The 21,658-nt window shown below is 40.7% G+C and overlaps 1 protein-coding gene across 1 annotated transcript; it reads right to left on the bottom strand.

Moving 5' to 3' along the window:
- Positions 1-1,841: 1,841 nt before the first annotated feature.
- Positions 1,842-10,288, bottom strand: LOC130251249 (nephrocan-like). The gene is made up of 3 exons (XM_056487751.1): positions 10,103-10,288; positions 5,392-6,293; positions 1,842-2,289 (listed from the first exon to the last, which is right to left on the bottom strand). Exons 1-3 carry the CDS (start codon positions 10,286-10,288, stop codon positions 1,842-1,844), a joined length of 1,536 nt encoding a protein of 511 aa, XP_056343726.1.
- Between the last annotated feature and the right edge of the window lie 11,370 nt (positions 10,289-21,658).

Raw genomic sequence — 21,658 nt, 5'->3', positions numbered from 1 at the left:
TCCTCCAGGCTGAAGAACCCCAGCTCCCTTAGCTGCTCCTCATAGGACTCACTCTCTAGGCCCTTCCCCAGCTCCATTGCCCTTCTCTGGACAGCTCCAGCACCTCAATGTCTTTCCTGTAGTGCGGGGACCAAAACTGAGCCCAGCATTCCAGGTGTGGCCTCACCAGTGCTGAGTACAGAGAGACAATCCCTGCCCTGGTCCTGCTGGACACTATTGCTGATACAGGCCAGATGCCATTGGCCTCCTTGGCCACCTGGGCACAGCTGGCTCCTACCCAGCCAGCTGTTGACAAGCACCCCAGGTCCTTTTCTGCTGGGCAGCTTTCCAGCCCCTCTGCCCTAGCCTGTAGTGCTGCAGGGGGTTGTTGTGACCCACGGGTAAGGCACTCCACTTGGCCTTGTTCAATCTCACACAGTTGGCCTCAGTCCATTGATCCAACCTGTGCAGATCCCTCTGCAGAGGCTGATAATAAGGGAACATAAAGAAAAATGAGCTTGGGTCTCTCTATTCCAATTGCAGAGCTTAATGTGTTGGGGGACCTAAGAAACATGTCAATCACATTTGCATAGGAGACATAACCAAATAGCTGCACTCTGACACCTGACAAATCAGCCTCCATGGAGATGAGTGATTACTCAGTTACTGAATGCCAACAGAAGATAAAAAATAATAGCCTGTTTGCTATGAAAAGTAATTTGCTGATGTAATTACTCATCAGTTATCACCTGAGATCATGAGCTAACTTAAGTGACTGTTTGTAAGTCACTGGTTTTAGTGGTGTCACTAATCCAGTTTTGTTTAGTTTTCAAGCACTTTGGGAACTGCTTGATAAAATTTTTACATAAATCAGAGTTAATGCATTAATTATATAGCATTTAGTCATTTTTTGTGTGTATGTGCACAAAAGTCTGGAAAGTTCTGGCCGTTGAAGGGAGACACTTGCAGTGTGTACTTGCACTTTAAGTATACCTAACCTGAAAGTATATACACAGTATCTTGAGCTATATTGTAGCAAATTAGCTATTCAGATACCAAAATAAACAACAGAAAAAAAGAGCTTCACCTTACTTCATCTTATCCTAATATTTGCCAGGATCTATTTCCTGAGAATCTCGCTTCTGTTGTTTACAACAACAGAATCAGGTCAACTTGACCCTAGTGTTTTAATTCCTTACTATTAATTAACTTCAGAACTACTGTTAAATCTTATTAACCGGGACACTGATTCTTCTATTTATTTTACTTGCTGTGATGAAGATGAAGATAAGCCTTCTGTGTTTTGCCTGCAGCTCAGCTAACTTAGTCTAATGTAATTTAAAATAGTCCAAAATAAAAAAGGGAAATGTTTCAAGAAAACTGAAATCAATTTCTCAAAAGCAAGAATTTCTGAACAATCCCAAGAAATTGCTCACATCAATGTAACACTCCAGGTCAACCTGCAGACCCACGAGTTTAAATGTTTTGAATGCCAGACTCTTAGTAATTGTGCCTTATGGATTGCAGAATTTTATTTGTGGGGGTTTTATGCAACTATAATAATAAATGTTCTACTATAAAAGAGCCATACAGAGTTACAGACTGCTTTTCTAAGAGATAGTAATTGTATTCTTGCTTCCCTCAAACTACATAGCACTAATGGTATAAAAAAAATTTTTTTTGCAACATTCAGTTCACAATGGCACCCTTAATGTAGCCCTTCTGTCACTGCTATTACTTCTTGTAGTACAAATAGGGCAGGAAAAGCTAATGACAGATGAAAAGACGCTTGTCAGTAGAGACACTGGTGGCAGTGGGCAGCTCTAGACAACTTTAAGGCTCATTACAGATAAACTGTGACATCAATCTAATTCATAATCGTAGTAATCATCATCTGTGTTCACTCCAACACTGGAGGCCTCACTGGGTTTCGTTTTCTTCCTGTCCTCTTTGCCTGTTTCCGTGGAAGACAGATTATCTTCACACTGCTGCAGAATCTTTTTGGAGGACATCCAACTTTCTCCTCGGCTTTGTGCTGGCGCTGCACACTGCCCTCCCCGGACATCCGTGCCTTTGGCCACCAGTGCTCTTCTGGTTCTGAGGAGGTCACAGGTGCAGTTCCAAGGGTTTCCATCTAAGTACAGATGACGAAGACGAGGTAAATACTCCAAGACTTTGCGATCCAAGAGAGATATCTTGTTATTCCGTAAATTTAAAACCTGAAGCTGTTTCAAGTCCTTCAGCTCTTGTTCTCCAACATCGTCTATGTCGTTTCCTTTTAGATCCAATCTGGCAAGGGTGTCTGGAAGTCTGAACAAAAATAAAACAATACAAAGGTGTTATGTTCAGCATACTGTTTCTGTAAGTGGTATTTGGTGGTGGGTATAGTCCAAGTGCATTGATACACTAAAATAAAGCTATCACTAAAAAATGCAATCTTCTGCACAAACAGTTGTTCATGTTGGGTTTGGGTTGGGTTTGTTTGTTTGTTTGCTTGTTTTTTCATTGTTTTTATGTTATAGGTGTACTGTCTGTGCACCCTTGAACTGTTTTTCCCAAATTACTGACCTGTACTGACTGTTCATGCAGCTGAACTGTGCTGTACTATGAAGAAAATTAGCTGTTTAATTGACTGTCAAGTTTAAAAATGCTTTTTCTACTCTTCAATGCCAATGTCCAAACTATAGCACCATGAAAGATCAAAAGTTTAGACCATTGTGGCAACGCTGCTCCTTCAACTACTTCTATATATGATTTGTTGAAAAACATTTTTTAGTTCATAAGAAATAAAATTTTTCCATTTTGTTCTCCTGCTCCAATCAGGCTCAAACATGAATCATCACAGCAGTAATCCTTCTGATGATAAGCTGTTGAGAAACCATCAACAGGGAAAATACAAATGCTTTTAAAACAGTACTTTTGAGACTTAGAACTGGCTGCTTTTAGAGGAGAAAAAGCTGATAATCTCTGGATATGGTACTAGACAGGTCAGTATAATTCTTCTTTTCATATACATTACAAATTTATATGAAAAGACCTTAATTTCAAATGTCTTGCTCGTTTATGATCTTTTAATTTCCCTTTGATATAGTTAGTGGCAAGTGCTTTACAGAAAAGCATAGGCATGGAATATCTTTAATAAAATTAATTTGAAAATATCTTAAAAATCACCTTACTATGGTAGTATGCAAGGTGATGAAATTAAGAGTCAAGGTTACAGGTTTTAAGGAAACTTGACTGAAACTCTTAGAGAAATGATAATCATATTATCAAGATCTATTTAGAATAGAACAGCTGTATACTACAACTGGTAAAGTTATGGGACAGTCAGTGGCCCTCACTCACTGTTTTTTGTGAAGCCAAGTTTCGACCTCTTAAGCTGAAAGATAGTTTCCAGATTTTTGAAAATCTGACAAGTTCAATGTTAGTAATTCAAGAGTAGGGCAGTTCTGCATTGTGCTGTTTTTTCTGGGGAGATATTAGTATACACATATTAGTATAGTGATTCACTTCATAAAATCTGGCCTTACCAAATGCTTGTGACTGCAATAAATAGGTTTTGAAACCTAACCACAGACAACTATAGTGGTGCAATATGACACTGTAATGTCAGAAGGGTACTCTGGGGTAACACCCTAGTGCCACTTGTCAGAGGCAGTGGGAAATCACCCAAGAGGTTTATCCAGGCAGATTACAGTCCAAAGCCTGATCAGCAAGTCCTTAAACCTGAGAAGAGTCTTGTTGTACTAATGTTAGACTTAAACTTTATGGCTATATTGTTTGACTTCAGACTGTGTTGATCTAGAGAAAATAAATGCCACTGAGTACATGACTGAGTGCCCTGCAGCTGGAAGAAGAGCTGTGCTTACTTGGGAGCTGACCATGGCAGCCACACTGTGCTACTGCCACTGTAAGGAATATAAGCAGATTCTTCCCCGCATTTTCATCACACCTTGTAGGATTTTATGAAGTACAGGTCTTCTCTGAAAGTCCTGAAAATACTTGGACTTGTGGATTATTTTCTTTTCATAAAAAGAAGAGCTTTCTTTCTCCTAATTTCTGTCAAAAACCTGCTAAGACCTATTCACTTTAGCATATCAGTCATACCTTTTAACATTTTACACATGACAGAGTTCTCAGATAAAAGTCAAAAGTAATAATTTTTTTCTGTATATCCATGTGTAGCTGGTCATGATCAGACAATTAAATTAAGTACCTAAATTTTATTTCTTGTCAATTTTTTCACCTCTTATGTTTACAGCCCTCCCTGGAAATCTGTACTTACTGTTGGAATGAAAGGTCCCCAATATCTCCTTAAAAGTCATACTCTTTAAAGGCTAGTAGAGAGCTCCTTCCTTTTAATTCACTTGACTATGAAGGTTGTAAAATGAAATGGATTAGACAATACTAAAGTAACTACAAAGCATTAAACATTCCTGTCAAGCTAGACTGAAATCAAATATTTATGCACCACTAAATCACTTTCTGTTTTTAAAGGTGTTGCCAAATAGATTCAAATGCTAAAGGACATGATGCTAAATGAATTGAAATTTTACAGTGTTATTTATTTAGGCTAGTTAAACCTGTCTACAAGCCATAAAAATAATGTTTAACAAGCCAGTTCTGCTAAGAAGTTGATGTTAATGGAATTACTTTACTATTTTTTGCCATGTTATAGCATAGCCTTTTGTAATAATAAAATTGCCACTTTATATCAGAACAGCCTCCATTTGGCTTAATATGCCATCGCTGATAATGGCCAGTTCCAACACTCAGATGAATGTGAGAGATCCTCTAAGCAGAGCGTTAATGAACACAGTGTGCCCAAGGGATGTTTCTTCTGTGCTCTGTTGACTGGAATTTTCTTATAGCCTGAAGCTGGAGACTTTATCTGCATTCCAAATACCTTGTAATTTGTGAATTTAATGAAGTTGGGAATGCCAATATCACTGAAAAAGCACATTCTTTGTCATCAGAGTCAGTTCCCGAAATCTTAATATTTTAGCAATAATAAACTTGGTGTGGCTTGGTAAAAACTATCCTTTTTATCAAATCCTCTATTATTTTTCTTTTCTGGGGGAAGGTAAATCTAAGTAGCAGTATAAGCTTGATAATCTGTTGCATTCTCCTAGCAGATTTTTCTTATTGGTGTGCTAATTAAATAAAGTGGTCTCACTGGAAGGGAGAGATGCAAAATGAGCAGATTCATTGGGGGCCACAGATGTAATGAAAGCAGCTCTACTCTGAGACTGCTAACAGGAGTGCTAATTCCTGCTAGTTGTGGCAATGGGTTTATGGTATGGACAGACTTTTACCATGACTGGGTCTGAATACCAATTTTTGGCTCTCATTCTTATAATGCAAGGAGGAAGAGATGACACCTTGGAGCCAGCTGTCCTGAAATTCACTTGCCTCAGCGGAATAGAACTGAGGAGATTCTGTTCCAGCGCCAGATTGGAAAGCTGCACACACTGCTGGAGAGCTCCCTCCTCGAACGTGCTGACAGCATTGTTGTCGAGAAACAAGTGCTTCAGGTCTTGGAGTCCTTGAAAGTCCTGTGCTGTCACCCTTTGGATCAGGTTATTGCTGCAGTCGAGTTTCTGCAGCCTGCCAGGCAGCCTGAGGGGCAGAGTGTGGAGCTGGTTCTTTGAAAGCTCCAGTGTTGTTAAGTTAGGAAGAAGTTGGGTACCATCTATTGATGTCAGCTGATTTTCTGACAGAAGGAACTCAGACAGATTTTCTAGGTGTTTCACATCTCGCAGTCTCACAATTTTAAGTTGGTTTTTCTCTAATTTTAGAGACAGCAGGGATTTAGGTAGGTCAAGGGGCACTTTTGTCAGAAAGTTACCACTTAAGCTGAGAAAATGTAGACTTTGGAAAGATGCAAAGAAGTTGGTTGGGAATGAATTCAGTTTATTATCAGCCATGCTCAGATACATCAGCCTAGGAAGCCTAAGTGGTGCAGACACAGATTCCATATTGTTGCCATCCAGGATCAGACTCTGTAAATTGTAAAGGGAAGAAAATACACTCGAAGGCAGAGTTGCAATCAAGTTGTTCCGAAGATCGAGCACCCTTAGCTTCATCAAACCTGCAAAATCAGATGCATGCAGAGCATTGATGGAGTTATCAGCGAGTTTTAAAATTTCAAGACCAGATGGGAGAAAGCTGGGTATTTGCTTTAGCTGATTTTTACAGAGTTCCAGGGACTTCAAGGTGCTCAGAGCTTTGAAAGTGTTGTTTTCTATTGATTCTGTGCCACTGCATGACAGGACCAGCTCTTCAAGGACTGACATTCTCCTAAAGTCAGTAAACTTAAAGAGAAAAAAAAAATTAATGTGGTAGTACATTTTTAGGTATCCTGACTGGTTACTCCTTCTGGATGCTTGGGCAATTGCTAGTATATGCTGAAAAACAATATATTTAGAATGAGAAACTAAAAAAAATGGTAGCAATAGAGGTATTACTATAGGTACCTGTGGTTTCCCAGTATTTACTTACATTTCTAGAATTTTGTGGTTTAAGTCTATGCTGTGTCAGGTTTTGAGCAAACACCTACATTTGAAGAAGGAATATTCCTTTTATTTCCTCCTGGTGGATAGCCTATATAATATGGAAAGCTAACATCACCAGTGGCAGAAGTGTTTGCAGAGAGCGGATGGTTGTTAATGTTCATTGTGCTCAATGGTTCTTGCTAGAGCAGTTTTGAGTTCAGGATACAGCCATTTTCATATATCAACAGTACTGTCACTGCAGTATGTATTCCCCAGAGGGAGTACACATGGATAACTTTACCTCTTGCTACTGTTTTGGCAGAAAACTAAAATTCAACACTTTCCTCTCCCCCACTACCTTATCCTTTTAAAATAAAAACCTCACATATTAATATGGTCAAACCAAAAGTGTCTCATCAGCCTGGCCTGAAAAATCACCTCTGTGGAGCAATGTGTTTTCACAGAAACTTAGTTTTTATTCATTGGTAATAAAAAGATGCTTTGCAGTGGTAAATGATACTTAGATGTTGACTATGACTATAATATTGAGAGGCACACAATTGTTTCATTATTTTTCTGCTCTGCTGGAATGTGCTTGTTTACAAAGCTTGCCATCTTGTGTCTCAAGGTAAGGAGCAACCCTAATTGAATCTGGCAGCTTTCTCTAAGCTGAGATGGAAGGAGGCATGCAATGGGAGGGTGAGCCAGGGAGTACTCCAAACACACCAGTTGCTAAAACATTGGTTTTCTGAAATTGCCAGATATGCTTCCCATTGCCGTGGTGACTGAGTCTTAAGAAACTATTTATATGGGAATCCCCCCCAAAAAAGCAACATGAGCAGGTGTTCTGCATAGGAGTGGTGGGAAGGAGTGTCCTCATCTGTTTTCTCTTCCCACGTCCAAAAATATCTCACTACAGGTCTCAGGGGTACCACACCAGTCAGAGACCCTAAAGTAATAGTAGATTCTTCATCTTATTTCCCACAGGGCTTGGTAACTCCCAGCACATTTTACTCTCTTTTTGCTAGGAAGCAGTGTTTTATTCTCTAACTGAATTGCTTGTAAAATGATACTATTATAGCTTTATATTTTAAAAGATTGATCTCCTGAAAGTGAATCTAATATGCTGTTATTTAATACAAATGTTTTAAGGAATTTATTGTTTTAATTACTTTTTTTTCTTTTTTTTTTTTGGCTTTTCGAGTTGCTATGACCTGGGATATGTTACAAGCAGTTTCTTTAAAACAGATCCCTATCCTGGAGTCAAGGCAGATGATTTTCTTTTAGCATATAAAGCCCCACTTATTAATAGTTACAAATAAATGAAATTTTAAATTGAGCGTAAACAGGTTATAGCTGATCTTCAAATCAAGGCGGAAACAGAAAATATTGAAAAAGATGCTACAATTAATCTAGTTTTACAACAAACCCCAGGCTGTAAAATTACCAAAAGCAAAAATCCCAGCCACTGTTTTGAATATTGATCAGCCCTGTCAGAACAAATACAAAATTGACCTGGGTTAAAAAAAATCTATTTTTCTTGGTTTTCTTTTTTTTAACATTCTGGATTTAGCATACAAACTTATTTCTTTTTAAATTTGTTATTTTTTTTCATAATTTTAATAATGCAAATTAAGGTGCAGAAATAACTGAAACAATATTTTTTTATTCTTCTGAGGCAGCTAATTGCCAAACCATAATATTTGTGAATGCTTACATATAAAAATCTCTTGGAGGTCAGCTGTGGGAACTCTAGGCTTCCATTCAGCTCTTTAGGAAAGTATGTTATTTTCTCTATGAGTAGGTAAATAAAGGAATTTTAAAAACCAAGTAAATAAAAAAACCCAAATAAAACGAGCCAAACAAACAAAAATCCCACATCAAAACCCTAAAATCCTATAGAGTTATTTCAGTGCTTGCAGACTTGTACTTTACAAGCAGGAATGTTTCCCTAAGCACTATAATATATGCCAGTGGAATTGCTCAGCTGTGCAAAATTAAGCATAGGTATTTATGGTGTCAGGACCTCAGAAGTATAATTTGTTGCATAGGAAAAAAAATAAAAAATGTATTCAAAGACCCAGTATAATCTCAAGGAAACAGCCTACATAACTACAAGGACATAGTGTGAAAGGACTTCTTTCCTTTCTGTGTGAAGTCAGTAGTAGCAGTAAGGCAGTCTCATAGCCAGTGGAATTAATGTATAAAGGGAAAAACTCTCTCCTTAGATGGTTTCACACACTATTTGTTTTGATCAGTCATAAAACATTTATCCCACCACTCCATTTGCTTATGTCAAACATTTAAATGCTTTATGACACACTCTTTTGCTCTACTCAGAACCTAAGGCCCTTTTACTTGTAACTGAGGAGCTGCTGACAGGTATGGACAACTGGCCTAAGAGATGGAAAATGGCTCATCTTACTTATCTTGGAAATAAAATAATGGGGAGGAGGAGGGAAGAGTTTGCATGAAAAATGTATTTCCTAATACAGAATTCATTTGGCAAATCTTTTGTTTACCTTGAATATAGCTAAATAGTTTGACTCTTGTGGGTGTGTGAAATAAAGCAAGAAAACTGGAGATATTAGTAGCAGCTAAAAGAGTAAACTTTGTAAGAGGAAAACTGTACAATCACTGACTATTTCTCAGTGGGCAACAGGTATTCTAGATGCTGCTCTAAGCTGCCTTTCAGCCTATTTCATTTAGGCCTGAGAGTGAAAGCAAAGATGCATTTCAGAGCAGTTAAATTCTTTGTAAAAGAAAACGTATGTCATTTGAATTGCACATTTCTTATTATTTGCAGTAAATTGATGCACAGCAAGCATGTGTTATACAGGTGGTTATATTTCCCTTGTGTCTATCTATACAAGGTTAATTTATTAAATAAAGATATTTCAGGTAGGAAACAAAGAAGTGCCATTCCAGAGTGCAGTGCAAGATGAGCATAAGCTGATGCCTTTAATAAATGCCTTTAACCAGTGTTACCTCAAGAAACCCAGAAGACACTTTTCTAATAGCACAAATAGCTGGCAGCTTTGGTTAGAAACTGCTCTCATTTATGTGAGTTATTAGATACACCTGACCTTGCTTTTAGAAACATCTCATGCTGTGCCTTAGACTCAAACTTTCTTCCTCTGCCATTTCTAATAGCAGTTGTACCTGACACTTGCAGCTCCAGAGGGGTAAAATAGCTTCAATTTTGTTCATTAGGAAAATTATTCTAATGACATAAACCCTTTTATTTCACTGTGAAAAAAGTATTATATTGCATTAAAAATAGAAAAAGCTTAAAAAATTACTCTGAAAGTCAATGGGTATTTGACCATATGTAAAACAAGTCAACCTTTGACTGCTAGTTGTAAAATGCTAATTTTTTAAATTTCATACAAAATATAATTGTGACAGCATGAGCTAGTGCTTGAAGACTGCAGGAACATGAAAACACTACAGGAATATATTTACATATCCTTAAAGAGTAATTAAAAATAAAACCAGATCTGGCAGCACTTTGTCAGTTTTTAGAACATGGAATAAGATTCTCTCCTCACTAGATGCCACCACCATCTGGGAAGTTCAACTTTCAGTTACAGTGCACTACAAAAAGTACTTTTCCTGGGTTTTCTTACCTGGAGTTGTTTAATTTTGCTGTGGCTGATGTAGAGTCTCCTGGTGGTAAAGGGAATCTCTCTGGGGACCTCTGTAGCCCTGTAGCATTGCACTGACTGGGCAGGGTCACAGCTGCATCTTCTTGGGCAAGAGGTACTTAGAGCACTGTGAAAAGACAAGGCAACTAAAATGTAAGACAAATACATCTTCCAGAACAGGAACTCTGGAACTGCCTCGGCAACATACAGCTTGAATTAAGCACCAAAGCCCTTTTATACCATGAAATCTGATAAAAGGATATTATGACTGTGTATTTTATCCCAATGAGAAAACAGCAAAAACAATACAGTAATTTGCCAGGGTTAAAATGTTGGCAGGCATTACAAAGAGTGAGAAACTTAAACAGTGATAAGGCGCCTTTACATTTGTAGGTATGTGAAATTAGCGTTATTTATTACCTGACAGCTAATCTGCAAACATCCATACTATCTTCAGTTTCCTAGTTTTTTTTAAATGTGACACCATGGAATTAGTGGAGAAAAGATAAAAAGCTGGTTTATAGTGGGGCTGTAAAACCTTTGTATCTTCTGTGACCCACTATTAGAAATAGTAAAAACACAACTACAGTCAACACTGAAGCTTTTTTTGCTCTTCCTCTTGCATGATTCAGAGCACCACCCAAAACCTCAAAACTCAGGCTGCTACTATTTTAAAGATAAAACATTGTATTAGTTTTCTTAATATCTGTGGTACAGCTGAGAGCTGCTAACTGGACAAAAAAAATCACCTCTTCTTGTGTAATTCCCATAAATCAAAATTTAATTATTCTTGTATTTGAAAATTATAAATGGGAAATGCTTGAAAGCATTTAGTATAAATCAAGTAGTAGATAATCAATAAGACCTATTTACTCCATGACAGATGGAGAACAGAAAGATTTCCCCTAGTGTTTTCTCTCTGCTTATTAGTGCTTCTCTGACAAATCTGGTAACTGTGCCAGCTGGAGATGTAAAGTTTTGAAAGGCATATGGTTTTGGTTATGATAATTTTCCTTTGCACTCAAGCAGTTTACAACATACAAACCAGTGCGCTTTTGAAACCTTTGTATCTTATCACACTGATCTGCTTTGCACTGTACCGATATGCCTCCATCCTCTTCATCATATCTTCAGAAGCAGGTAATCCTATTCCTTAAATGCAGACAAGGCTAGTTATTTTTCCAAGGAAAAGATAATGTCAAGTTGATTTGACAAATGGATAACAGAACTGGGGGCAGGCCTTGATGGGAATGCCTATTGGATGCAGCTGGGCTTACACTGGACAATTGCCATATTCCCTCCTGAAGATCCTTCTGTCTCCTTAATCCTTTATACTGTGAGTGCAGAACTGCAAGCCAGCATTTGCTAAACCAAGCAGCAAGAGCAGAAACCTTTTCCAAAAGCAGCCTCTGAAATTGGCATGTTCAACAAGCTATGCAGAAAAATCCTGCCTGACTTATGCCATAGTGATCACTTGAGCAAAAATAAGCGAGTGGGCCGCTTTAGCAACTGTGCATTAAAACAAGTGTTTTAATGTACCTCAGTATAGGGTTTGATACTTGGCTTGTGGCTTTGACTTTTTTTCCCCAATAAGAGTCAAAGTATTCAGACAAATGTGTAAATCCTTTCTGCATACTGACAGCTACTTGTGGTATATTTCTTTGATTCCATTTTTCCACTGACTTGGGTTTACATTCTGATGCAACTAAGACAGTAATGCTCAGCATCCTATGTAGGAATTTGTCTTGCTTAAAAATGTCCTCAAAACGAACTGCTTTCTGCTCCTGGAGGGCCCAAAGACATGAAGATCCGGTTTGGTGTTGAGAGCTCTAGAGTACTGCAGACAGTCTGCAAATCCCTGTAAGAACCATAGATCTCATCCTTCCCTATTTTGTAAATTTTAGCTCAGTCAGCTGACCTAGGATGTCAGAATTCCCAGCTGTGGTTACAAGGTAATTATACCAAAGTAAGGTGCAATATTCTTGGCTCTTGGCATTTTTATGTAATGTCTCTATCCTTGGTCTTTTTGAACTAGTGAAAGGAAATGTTATTGGCTTAATAGCTGATTTCCATTATATTTACAGCAATGATTTAACCGAGAATGATGTTATGTATCCATTAATTTCTCATATATGCCTGCTTTTGGCAGCTAGGTAATTTAAAGCCATAACTATTAAAGATGATGTCCTATTAAACCTATTCTGTACAAGTTCTCACACCAGAGCTGATGACTTTGCTTTTGCACAAAATTATGACCTGTGGGCATTTTCTTGACTTTAGGAGACCTGATGGCAACAGAACAGACAAAATCCCAAGACAATATGAGCATGGGCTTAGCAGGAAGTTGTGAGCTATGACAAAATAAAAAAAAAAAACAAACCCAAACAAACCAACCAAAACAAAAAAAAACCCAAATCTACTTTCCCCTCCTCTCCCCAAAAATATATATATATATTTATAAACATTCCAGAATCTCTGTAGTGGACATAGCATTGCTGGCCCATGAGTTGCACAAGCTCACAGCACACTATCAGGGAGGTGAATGACTGTGGCCATTTCCTGCCAGCAGTTTTTATGCAAATTCTCCCCAGCTTTTGATGCAGATTCCTGTGCAGGACTAAAGGCATGATATAGCACTCCATCACTTCTGTGTCAGAAGAAATGAGCAATAGCACTGAAACAGCTTGTGTGAGAAGTCCCAAGAACATCCTGCATGGTGTGTGCTTAAACCAAAGGTAAACACTTCGATTAAAACCTGCAAAACCCCAAGTCTGTGTCAGACATTGTCCTGTTGGCATGTAATAAGGACATTTATTAGATATATTGGACAAATCTGGATAAAGCATAAGCTTGATTTGCTGAAATTTAGATATTTCAGGATTTCTGCTTTTATTTCAAATCTGAAGTAGGGCTCATAAAGGGCTATAAAATTCAGTGGGTTTTTTTCTGAATATATCAGTTAGCCAAATAAAAATATGCTATTTTTGTACAAGCCTTGCCTCACACAATATTTCAGCAGTACTAGTATTGGCCTTTTCTTTCCTCACCGAAGTCACAGGTTGACAAAAGCACACATGTTTATGTCAAGACATAACTTTTTAACCTAAGATTTAGAAAATTACATAAAAGTAAGATGTCATTAAATTGGGAAACTCTTGTCACAGAGTATTTAGAAATGTCAGAAGAAAGCCTATAAAACCTGCAGGTGGACCCCTTGTGATGTATCTGCTGGCACAGACCATGCAAGGGAAGATGGTGTCTTATCACAAAAGACATGGAGAAATTGAGCTCTTGCAGTTGGGGTGTCCCTTACCTATGAAAAGGAAAACTTGCAGCAAAAGACCAGCTCAGGGCTTGCACAGGGCACGGATAGGAGCTTGATCCCTGGGAGATGTCACAAGCAGAAGCAGTTTGGCAAGTAGGAGCTGCTAAATGATGGCGTATGCTCTTAAGGATCCTTGGCATATTAAGGTGCCATATGCTATCAAGTGCCTGCCACTGAGTACATGTGGATTTATAATTATTTTTTGCTGGAGGTTTTTAATTTGGATTTGGACCAGTTTTTCATAGGGACAGCAAATTGTCTGCTGCAAAGGTTACCTCCAATAAAGCACTCCTTTTCAGAGTGGATGAAGCTGCTAAGGGAAACAATCATAACATTGTTTTTCAAAATGTTATGCTTCCCTAAATCATCTGTTGAAATATCCTGAAATACTTTACAGAAATGTTTCCTAAACAAAGAGTATCAGAGGGTTACACTGAATCAAGATGGATTCTAGGCAAATTAATAAGACTTATTAATATACAGGTTATATATTTATAAAAATATTTTGTGTTTTAATCCTGCAAGGCAGAGTTTCACAAAAGAGACCTGTCTGGGGAAAAAAAAAAAATCCATTTTCTTAGCCAAGAATTTTGAAGAACTATTTTTATCCATTTTCATAGTTTGTGGAGAAGGTGTGTTCTAACTCCAGGCAAGGTCATTTTCATACACTGGAAACAGCTGCTGGATGAGTTAAAGCAGATTTTTCTTCCACAAAAAAGGTAGGCTTCTTTTTCTTCCTCCATGCTGACAACATAGAGGAGATGCAAATTATAACCCCTTAGGAATTTCTCACATTTCACTTGTCCAGGGCACATTTGCATTCCAGAAGAATTATCATGGTGAAACAGATTGAAAGGAATGAAATTTTCTTAAATGGAAATTCACATATTGAGGAGTTTTACTCATTGCCAGTTTTATGAGTGCTAAGGGATACTGGCCCAGATCAGATGCACCCCACATAAAACAACCCACCTGGAGAAGGCCAATTTAAAGAATTTCATACACATATGCCACTAATGATGCTGCAACTGGCCTTCAAAGTATTGTAGGCAATGGCATCCACTTGATGGAGGAACGTTTTTCATTAACTGAGCCACAGAGAGCTCTGCCCATGAAGTGAGAGATTAGGGTGTGGTGTAATGACAGTTTCCTATTAACCATATTACAAGCAATTCCCAAAAAGGAATGAAGAGGGAGGAAGAGTCCAATAAGATGAAATTTAAGTCCAAGTGCTGAGTCCTGCATTTTGGCCACAATAACCCCCTGCAGTGTTATAGGCAGGGGACAGTGTGGCTGGACAGTGCCCGGGCAGAAATGGACCTGGGGGTACTGTTCGACAGCCGACTGAACATGAGCCAACAGTGTGCCCAAGTGGCCAAGAAGGGCAACGGCCCCTGGCCTGTATCAGGAATAATGTGGCCAGCAGGAGCAGGGAGGCCATTCTTTCCCTCTACTCAGTGCTGGTGAGGCTGCACCTTGAGTACTGTGTCCAATTCTGCGCCCCTCAGTTTAGGAAGGACTGTGAGGCACTTGAGCACATCCAGAGAAGGCAACAAGGCTGGTGAGGGGCTTGCAACACAAACCCTGTGAGGAATGGCTGAGGGAGCTGGGGTTGTTCAGCCTGGAGAAAACTAGACTCAGAGGTGACCTTATCACTCTCTACAACTTCCTGAAAGGTGGCTGTAGGCAGGTGGGGTTGGTCTCGTTCTCCAGGCAGCAACTGGCAGAATGAGAGGACACAGTCTCAAGCTGTGCCAGGGAGATACAGGTTGGATATTATGAAGAAGTTTTTCATGGAAAGAGTGATAAGGTACTGGAACAGTCTGCCCAGGGAGGTGGTGGAGTACCATCCCTGGATGTGTTTAAAAAAAGACTGGATGTGGCACTTGGTGCCATGGTCTAGTTGAGATGTTAGGACACGGGTTGGACTTGATCTTGAAGGTCTCTTCCAGCCTAGTCATTCTGTGAATTATGTGAATTATGTGAAATAAAGAGGGTAGATCTGATGGCTAAGTCTGTTCTCAGCCTAGAATTGAACATAGAGGTCTTTTGCATGTGAACAGTTATATAAAATCTGTGATTAATATATGTAAGATCATATCTTGTTAAGTACCACCTAAAAGTAACGTGGCAGGGAAGGATTATCCAGTCAATAACAGAACAAAAAAATTAATAGAACTTTGCTAGTCCTGTAGGAAGCAAGTTAGTTCTGGCCCTTCCATTTCCTGTGAATATCTTTATCTATTAAAGCAGCCTGCTCATAACTGAGCATCCAACAGAATCAGAATGGAGCTTAAACTGTAAAAATTGTCCGCTGTTCAAACTACAAGGCATAAGACTCTGAAACAGCAGCTTTCTAAATTATACACACTGTGTGTGTAGAAAAAGGGTTTCATTCTTGCAAGCTGTAAAGCTGAACATTTTTGGCATGTTTTTCATTCTTTTGTTAAAACAAAGCAAAAATTCAGAACGAAAATAGCTATGCATAAGTATATACATAGAAATAAGCATGAGACTAAGATCACAATAGCACTCTAAAAAAGAAAAGATGGTCTGAAAAGTGACTTGGAATGGATATTTAGAATAGTTGTCAGTAAACTGTTGCACCCATGGACTCACCCATGGACTGTAAAATGCAGCCAACTATGAACTAGCTTGGCCTGCAAGGCAGGAATCACCTAAAATATAAAAACTAAAGTCTGTGGGGCTTGTTAGCAGAAATTTCCTGTAATGACAACTGAAAATGTATGGCCCTTCAAGTATCAGTGCAGAAGGACAACTCCCTCCTCTCTTTCAGAAAGCAGTGTGCTTCAGACATTCTAATCATCCTCTCTAACTCCTTTTAGAACATGAAAATCTTGCTTTACCATCTCTTATTTTCTCCCAAACTTTGATACTGTTAGATATTACCCATTTTGTCTCCATTTTCCCTTTGGTGCCCCCACTTGTGACTGCACAACCACCCTTGCAATCAAACCATGCAAGACGCTTCAGCACAAGACACACAGGGGGTGGCCTTGACATGTGCAGGTGCTGCAGCCTGGCACGCACAGCTGGGCAGCTGCGATTACAGAGGGCAAACTGACCCTCATGTGCAAACACACGTGTTTATATTGTAAATTCTTTGTGCAGAGGCTGGGGCTAACCAAAGCTTTGCATTGTACCTCACACAACACTTTCCCAGTCTAGGCATGGACACTAGATATCAAATCTACAGCAGTGGAGATGTCGATCCAAGTAATTTGTTTTAAAATTTTGATTCAGGCATTTCTTTGGATTTTTTTTTGTCTGAAAATAAGTTCTTCTCATGCTTAAGGTCATTTACTCTCTAAGTTTGAGGCAAATTTTCAGATGATTAATTAGGTACTCCAGTAATCAGTTAAAGTATGCAGGTTTAAATTTATGAAGGACTGTTTGTACTTACATGTACTTAATAGCAGTATAATGAGGAGATATCATATTCTGTACACCTTGTCTAAAATAACTGAAATTATGTACATAAATTATATGTGGAGGAATTATCTCATGATTAGCTTCACCAGCTCTATCACTCCATAGATAAGGTCAAAGGAGTAGATCACAAAGTTTTCAGAAAAATCTTTGACTTTAAAGGCAGCAAATCCAAATTCTTCTTGACATACAACTTGCTTCAACTATTTGATTGCTAGAAATGTTCCTTGTAGAAAGGATCCTTACTAGCTGACTCAAGCTACTGCTGTTCTCAAATGTTCTTCAATTACTTTGTTGATGTTATCAGGGTGTAGTATGCTACAGTTTACTCTAAATTGATTTTATCTAATTGAAGGCAAAAACTACTAACCTTTCTTAGGCTCAATTCCATAATTAATGCACAGCTTCCTTACAGAATAGAGCTACGGTTGCTCTAGGGGATTTTGGGAGGCATTTCAAGGATAACTGGAATTGATCAGAATTTTCTAGGGGACTTGCAAGCGTAGTTTTGAGATAACTAAATTATTCATGTGTTTACCCTTAAAAGCAAGTGATACTTGCTTTTACTTTCAACCACTCTTTTATGCAGTATTTCTGGTGAGGAATATAAATAGTAGCTAATGATAGCTACATTTACTGATTTTTAAAAAATATAAAGCATTTCTTCTCATTTATCCATAAGCCAGAATGTATTAGACAGATACTATGCTGCAGGTAAGCTCCTAAAAGGATTGTATTTGAGAAGCTAATCTTTGTGTGGAATAAGTAGAGACAAAACCTTGTTTGAGTGGTGAAATGTAAGGACATGCAAAGCAAAGGTAGCACTGATAAGGGATGAAAGAATTAAAAGTAATGACCACAGAACTCTGATACCACTACAGACAGAGACAATTAGAGTGGGACTAACCCCTAAGCTAAAGAAAAAAGACACTAAAAACCTGAGAATAAGTGATTCTTTAAAAAGAAGCAGTCATACATAAATTACACGTCTAAGTTTTTGAAGGCAGTATTTGCTATAGATATGTTACACAGTAACTATGGGAAACTGTCAAAATAAGGAGATACTGTTCAAATGAATGATAAAGATATATGAGCAGAAACTGCCAAATTTTGGCTAAGTGATACATTACTGTTCCATTAAAATAAGTGAAAAATGTAACAGAATTCTACAGGTACTTCACCACTGCAGTATCAGACTCAAAGTCAAAGCTAACATAAAAACTGATAGTCCTGAAATAATTAATTCTCTTGTGTGGCTGAACTGATTTAAACAATAAAATTAGTTTGGCTTTTGATCCAGCAAATACTTTGATTTTCTGTTGGATGCTATTGTACAAAAAAGACAGCTGATACAGCTGTGAAGAATGAAAATCAGGATGAAGGTCAGGCCAATGCTCTGTGCAGCTGGGCTCCCTCCAAAGCACTTGCAGCCTTTTCTCAGCTTCTATTCTCAATGCACTGATTTACAAATCCAGAATGTTTTCTGTAGGTGTGTGTATGGTATCTGTATCTTTTGTTTCCACCAAGGATGGGCTTAAGAGTAAGAGAATCTCCCATTAGCTGCCTATTTTTGTTACTATCTACCTTCAATTGCAGTGTAGACAATTTGAGTGGTTTTCTCTGGAGTATTTTTTTCACAGTGGTTACAGTGGGGCTGTGTTTTGTATTTGTGGGGAACACAGAGTTGATAATGTATAAATGGTTTTGTTATTGCTGGGCGGGGCTTACACACAGCCAAGGCCTTCTCTACTTTTTGTACTGCCAGGCTGGCAAGGAAAGTTGGAGTACATGGGAAGCTGGGAGGAGACATAACCAGGACAGTTTACCCCAACTGATCAAAGGGATTTTCCAGATCATATGACGTCATGCTCAAGATATGAAGTGGGGGAAAGAAGGAGAAAGTGGAGGATGTTTGGAATGATGGTGTTTGTCGTCCAAGTAACCATTATATGTGATAGGGCCCAGCTCCTGTGGAGATGGCTGAACACCTGCCTGTCCATGGGAAAAAATGAATTAATTTTTGTTTGCTTACTTAGCTTTTGCTTTCCCTGTTAAACTGCCTCTGTCTCAACACACGAGCTCTCTACCTTTTACCCTCCTGATTCTGTCCCCAGCCCTGCTGGTGGGGCAGTGAGTGAGTGGCTGCTTGGGGCTGTGGTGAAACCACAAAAAACGGTAAAGGGCAAGTGAACGGGTTTGTAACAACACTCTGTCAGCTCCTTGTCAAGCCTACAATAGCAGGTCCCAGAGGAAATGTGATACCTACTGCTAGTGGTGAAGTTTGCTTTTATCAAGCTCTTCTGAAAGCACAGATTGATGGAAGTACAATTCCTTCCTGCTCTGACATATCTCTTCGCATTCCAGGTGACTGGTCTAAGCGCTGAGCTGTAAAGTGGTATCTTCCTGTCAATCTGTGTCCCAATCAATTATTTATGTGAAGTGGAGCGAGGAGAGAAACTCACCTCGGCATGCCCTTCAGCCCCAGGGCTGTGTGTGAGGGGTGTCAGTGCTCTCACCATTGTCTTGGTATCCCCTTTCTGGCCGGAAAGTCCCTGTGCTCCCCCTCTCTGGTGCTGGCAGAGTAGCTTGTGTAGGCAGGATTGGTCTGGATTTAAGTAATCTGCTTTATTTTTTGAGGTGGATTTACAACTTCAGTGAAATAAAAGCAGTCTGCACCTGTTCTCCACAAGAAAAATAAACGTAATAAAACTCCCACTGAAATCAACATTAGAGTTGCAGCATTTCAAAGGAGATGAGCTGTAAAGCTGCTTGCAGAGAGCACCTTTGTGCTTATTCCATGAAATTTGAATTTGTTTTCATTTTCAGAACCCGGATGAGTTTAAAAAAAAAAAAAAAAAAAGCAAATACATTTTATATGGTTACAACTGCATTCATTGCAGGCACTTCTAGAGATGCAACAGTGCTGGTGGCAGTCCATTTGGGGCTAGGTTAGATATTAAGAAGGAATTCTTTGCTCTGTGGCTGGTGAGACACTGGGGCAGATTGCCCAGAGAAGTTGTGGGTGCCACATCCCTATCAGTGTTCAAGGCCAGGCTGGACAAGGCTTGAGCAACATGTTCTAGTGTAATGTGTATGGCAGGGGGTTTAGAGCTAAATGATATTCAAGGTCACTTTCTGAAATTTTCTTGGCTTCTGTGTGTTCCCCCTCATGCTTTAGATCTTCAGAGGTCGTAGTGTTTCCATCTTCTAGTGCCTCATTCAAGCAGTGATGCTTCTGAGCAAAGTTGTGGTTTTAGCATGACATCCGTCTGCTTCCTGTTGGGCACTTCTATACACATATAGGTCCGTAATTATACTTCACTGTCACATTTATTCATCCTTCCCTTGATGTGTTTACGTTGTAAGTTGTTCAGGGTAAGGTTGGCATTCTTTTTCTTTACTGTGTACATATCCTTACTCTTTAAGAATATGGTCTTAAAACCAACTTAGCATAGGTCTGTATAGACTATATAACAATAAACAACAATAAAAATAGCCGTAGTTGCAATAATATGCCCGAGGACGCTCCGGGTGACCAGGACGGGGTCGCGGGAAGGGCACAGGAAGGACACGGGGAGGACACGGGGACATCCTCGACACCCCCGGACCCCCATCCCCTCACATGCAGCCATCCCCCTCACACGCAGGGATCCCCTCACACGCAGGGATCCCCTCACACGAAGGGATCCCCGCACACGCAGCCATCCCCTCACACGCAGCCATCCCCTCACACCCAGCCATCCCCTCACACTCGGCGATCCCCTCCCACCCCGCGATCCCCTCACACCCGCGATCCCCTCACAGCCCGCGATCCCCTCACACGCAGCGATCCCCTCACACGCAGCTATCTCCTCACGCCCGCGATCCCCTCACACCCCGCGATTCCCTCACACGCAGCTATCTCCTCACACCCGCGATCCCCTCACACCCCGCGATCCCCTCACAGCCCGCGATCCCCTCACAGCCCGCGATCCCCTCACAGCCCGCGATCCCCTCACACGCAGCCATCCCCTCACACCCACGGCCCTCACACTCGGCGATCCCCTCACACCCCGCGATCCCCTCACACCCGGCGATCCCCTCACACCCGCGATCCCCTCACAGCCCGCGATCCCCTCACAGCCCCGCGATCCCCTCACACGCAGCTATCTCCTCACACCCGCGATCCCCTCACACCCCGCGATCCCCTCACACGCAGCCATCCCCTCACACCCACGGCCCTCACACTCGGCGATCCCCTCACACCCCGCGATCCCCTCACACCCGCGATCCCCTCACACCTGTCGATCCCCTCACACCCGCGATCCCCTCACACCCCGCGATCCCCTCACACCCCGCGATCCCCTCACACGCAGCTATCTCCTCACACCCGCGATCCCCTCACAGCCCGCGATCCCCTCACACGCAGCTATCTCCTCACACCCGCGATCCCCTCACACCCCGCGATCCCCTCACACGCAGCTATCTCCTCACACCCGCGATCCCCTCACAGCCCGCGATCCCCTCACACGCAGCTATCTCCTCACACCCGGCGATCCCCTCACAGCCCGCGATCCCCCCCTAGACGCAGCTGGCGCGGGCCCGCAGCGCCCCCTGCCGGCGGGCGGGCGCTCGCTGGCTCGGCGCTCGGCCGGCGCTGCCTGCCACACCGCCAGGCGGCCCCGCGCCCGCCGCGCACGCGCGTCCCCGCGCTCCCTGCGTGGCTGCCCCGGGAGCGGCGCCGGGAGCGGGGCCGGGGCCGCGTCCTGCGGGGCGGGAGCGGG

The sequence above is a fragment of the Oenanthe melanoleuca genome, chromosome 3 (genome assembly GCF_029582105.1).
Source record: "Oenanthe melanoleuca isolate GR-GAL-2019-014 chromosome 3, OMel1.0, whole genome shotgun sequence".
Taxonomy (NCBI): Eukaryota; Metazoa; Chordata; class Aves; order Passeriformes; family Muscicapidae; genus Oenanthe; species Oenanthe melanoleuca.
The sequence above is the reverse complement of the archived record's forward strand: the minus strand, read 5'-3'. Positions and strand labels throughout refer to the sequence as shown.

Excerpts from the sequence above, each read along its gene's own strand:
- LOC130251249 (XM_056487751.1), bottom strand. The coding sequence starts at position 10,288 with ATGTATTTGTCTTACATTTTAGTTGCCTTGTCTTTTCACAGTGCTCTA. Across the intron at positions 6,294-10,102 it reads GCAAAATTAAACAACTCCAG|TTTACTGACTTTAGGAGAAT; the intron begins GTAAGAAAACCC and ends TTTCTCTTTAAG. Across the intron at positions 2,290-5,391 it reads CTCAGTTCTATTCCGCTGAG|ACTTCCAGACACCCTTGCCA; the intron begins GCAAGTGAATTT and ends ATTTTTGTTCAG.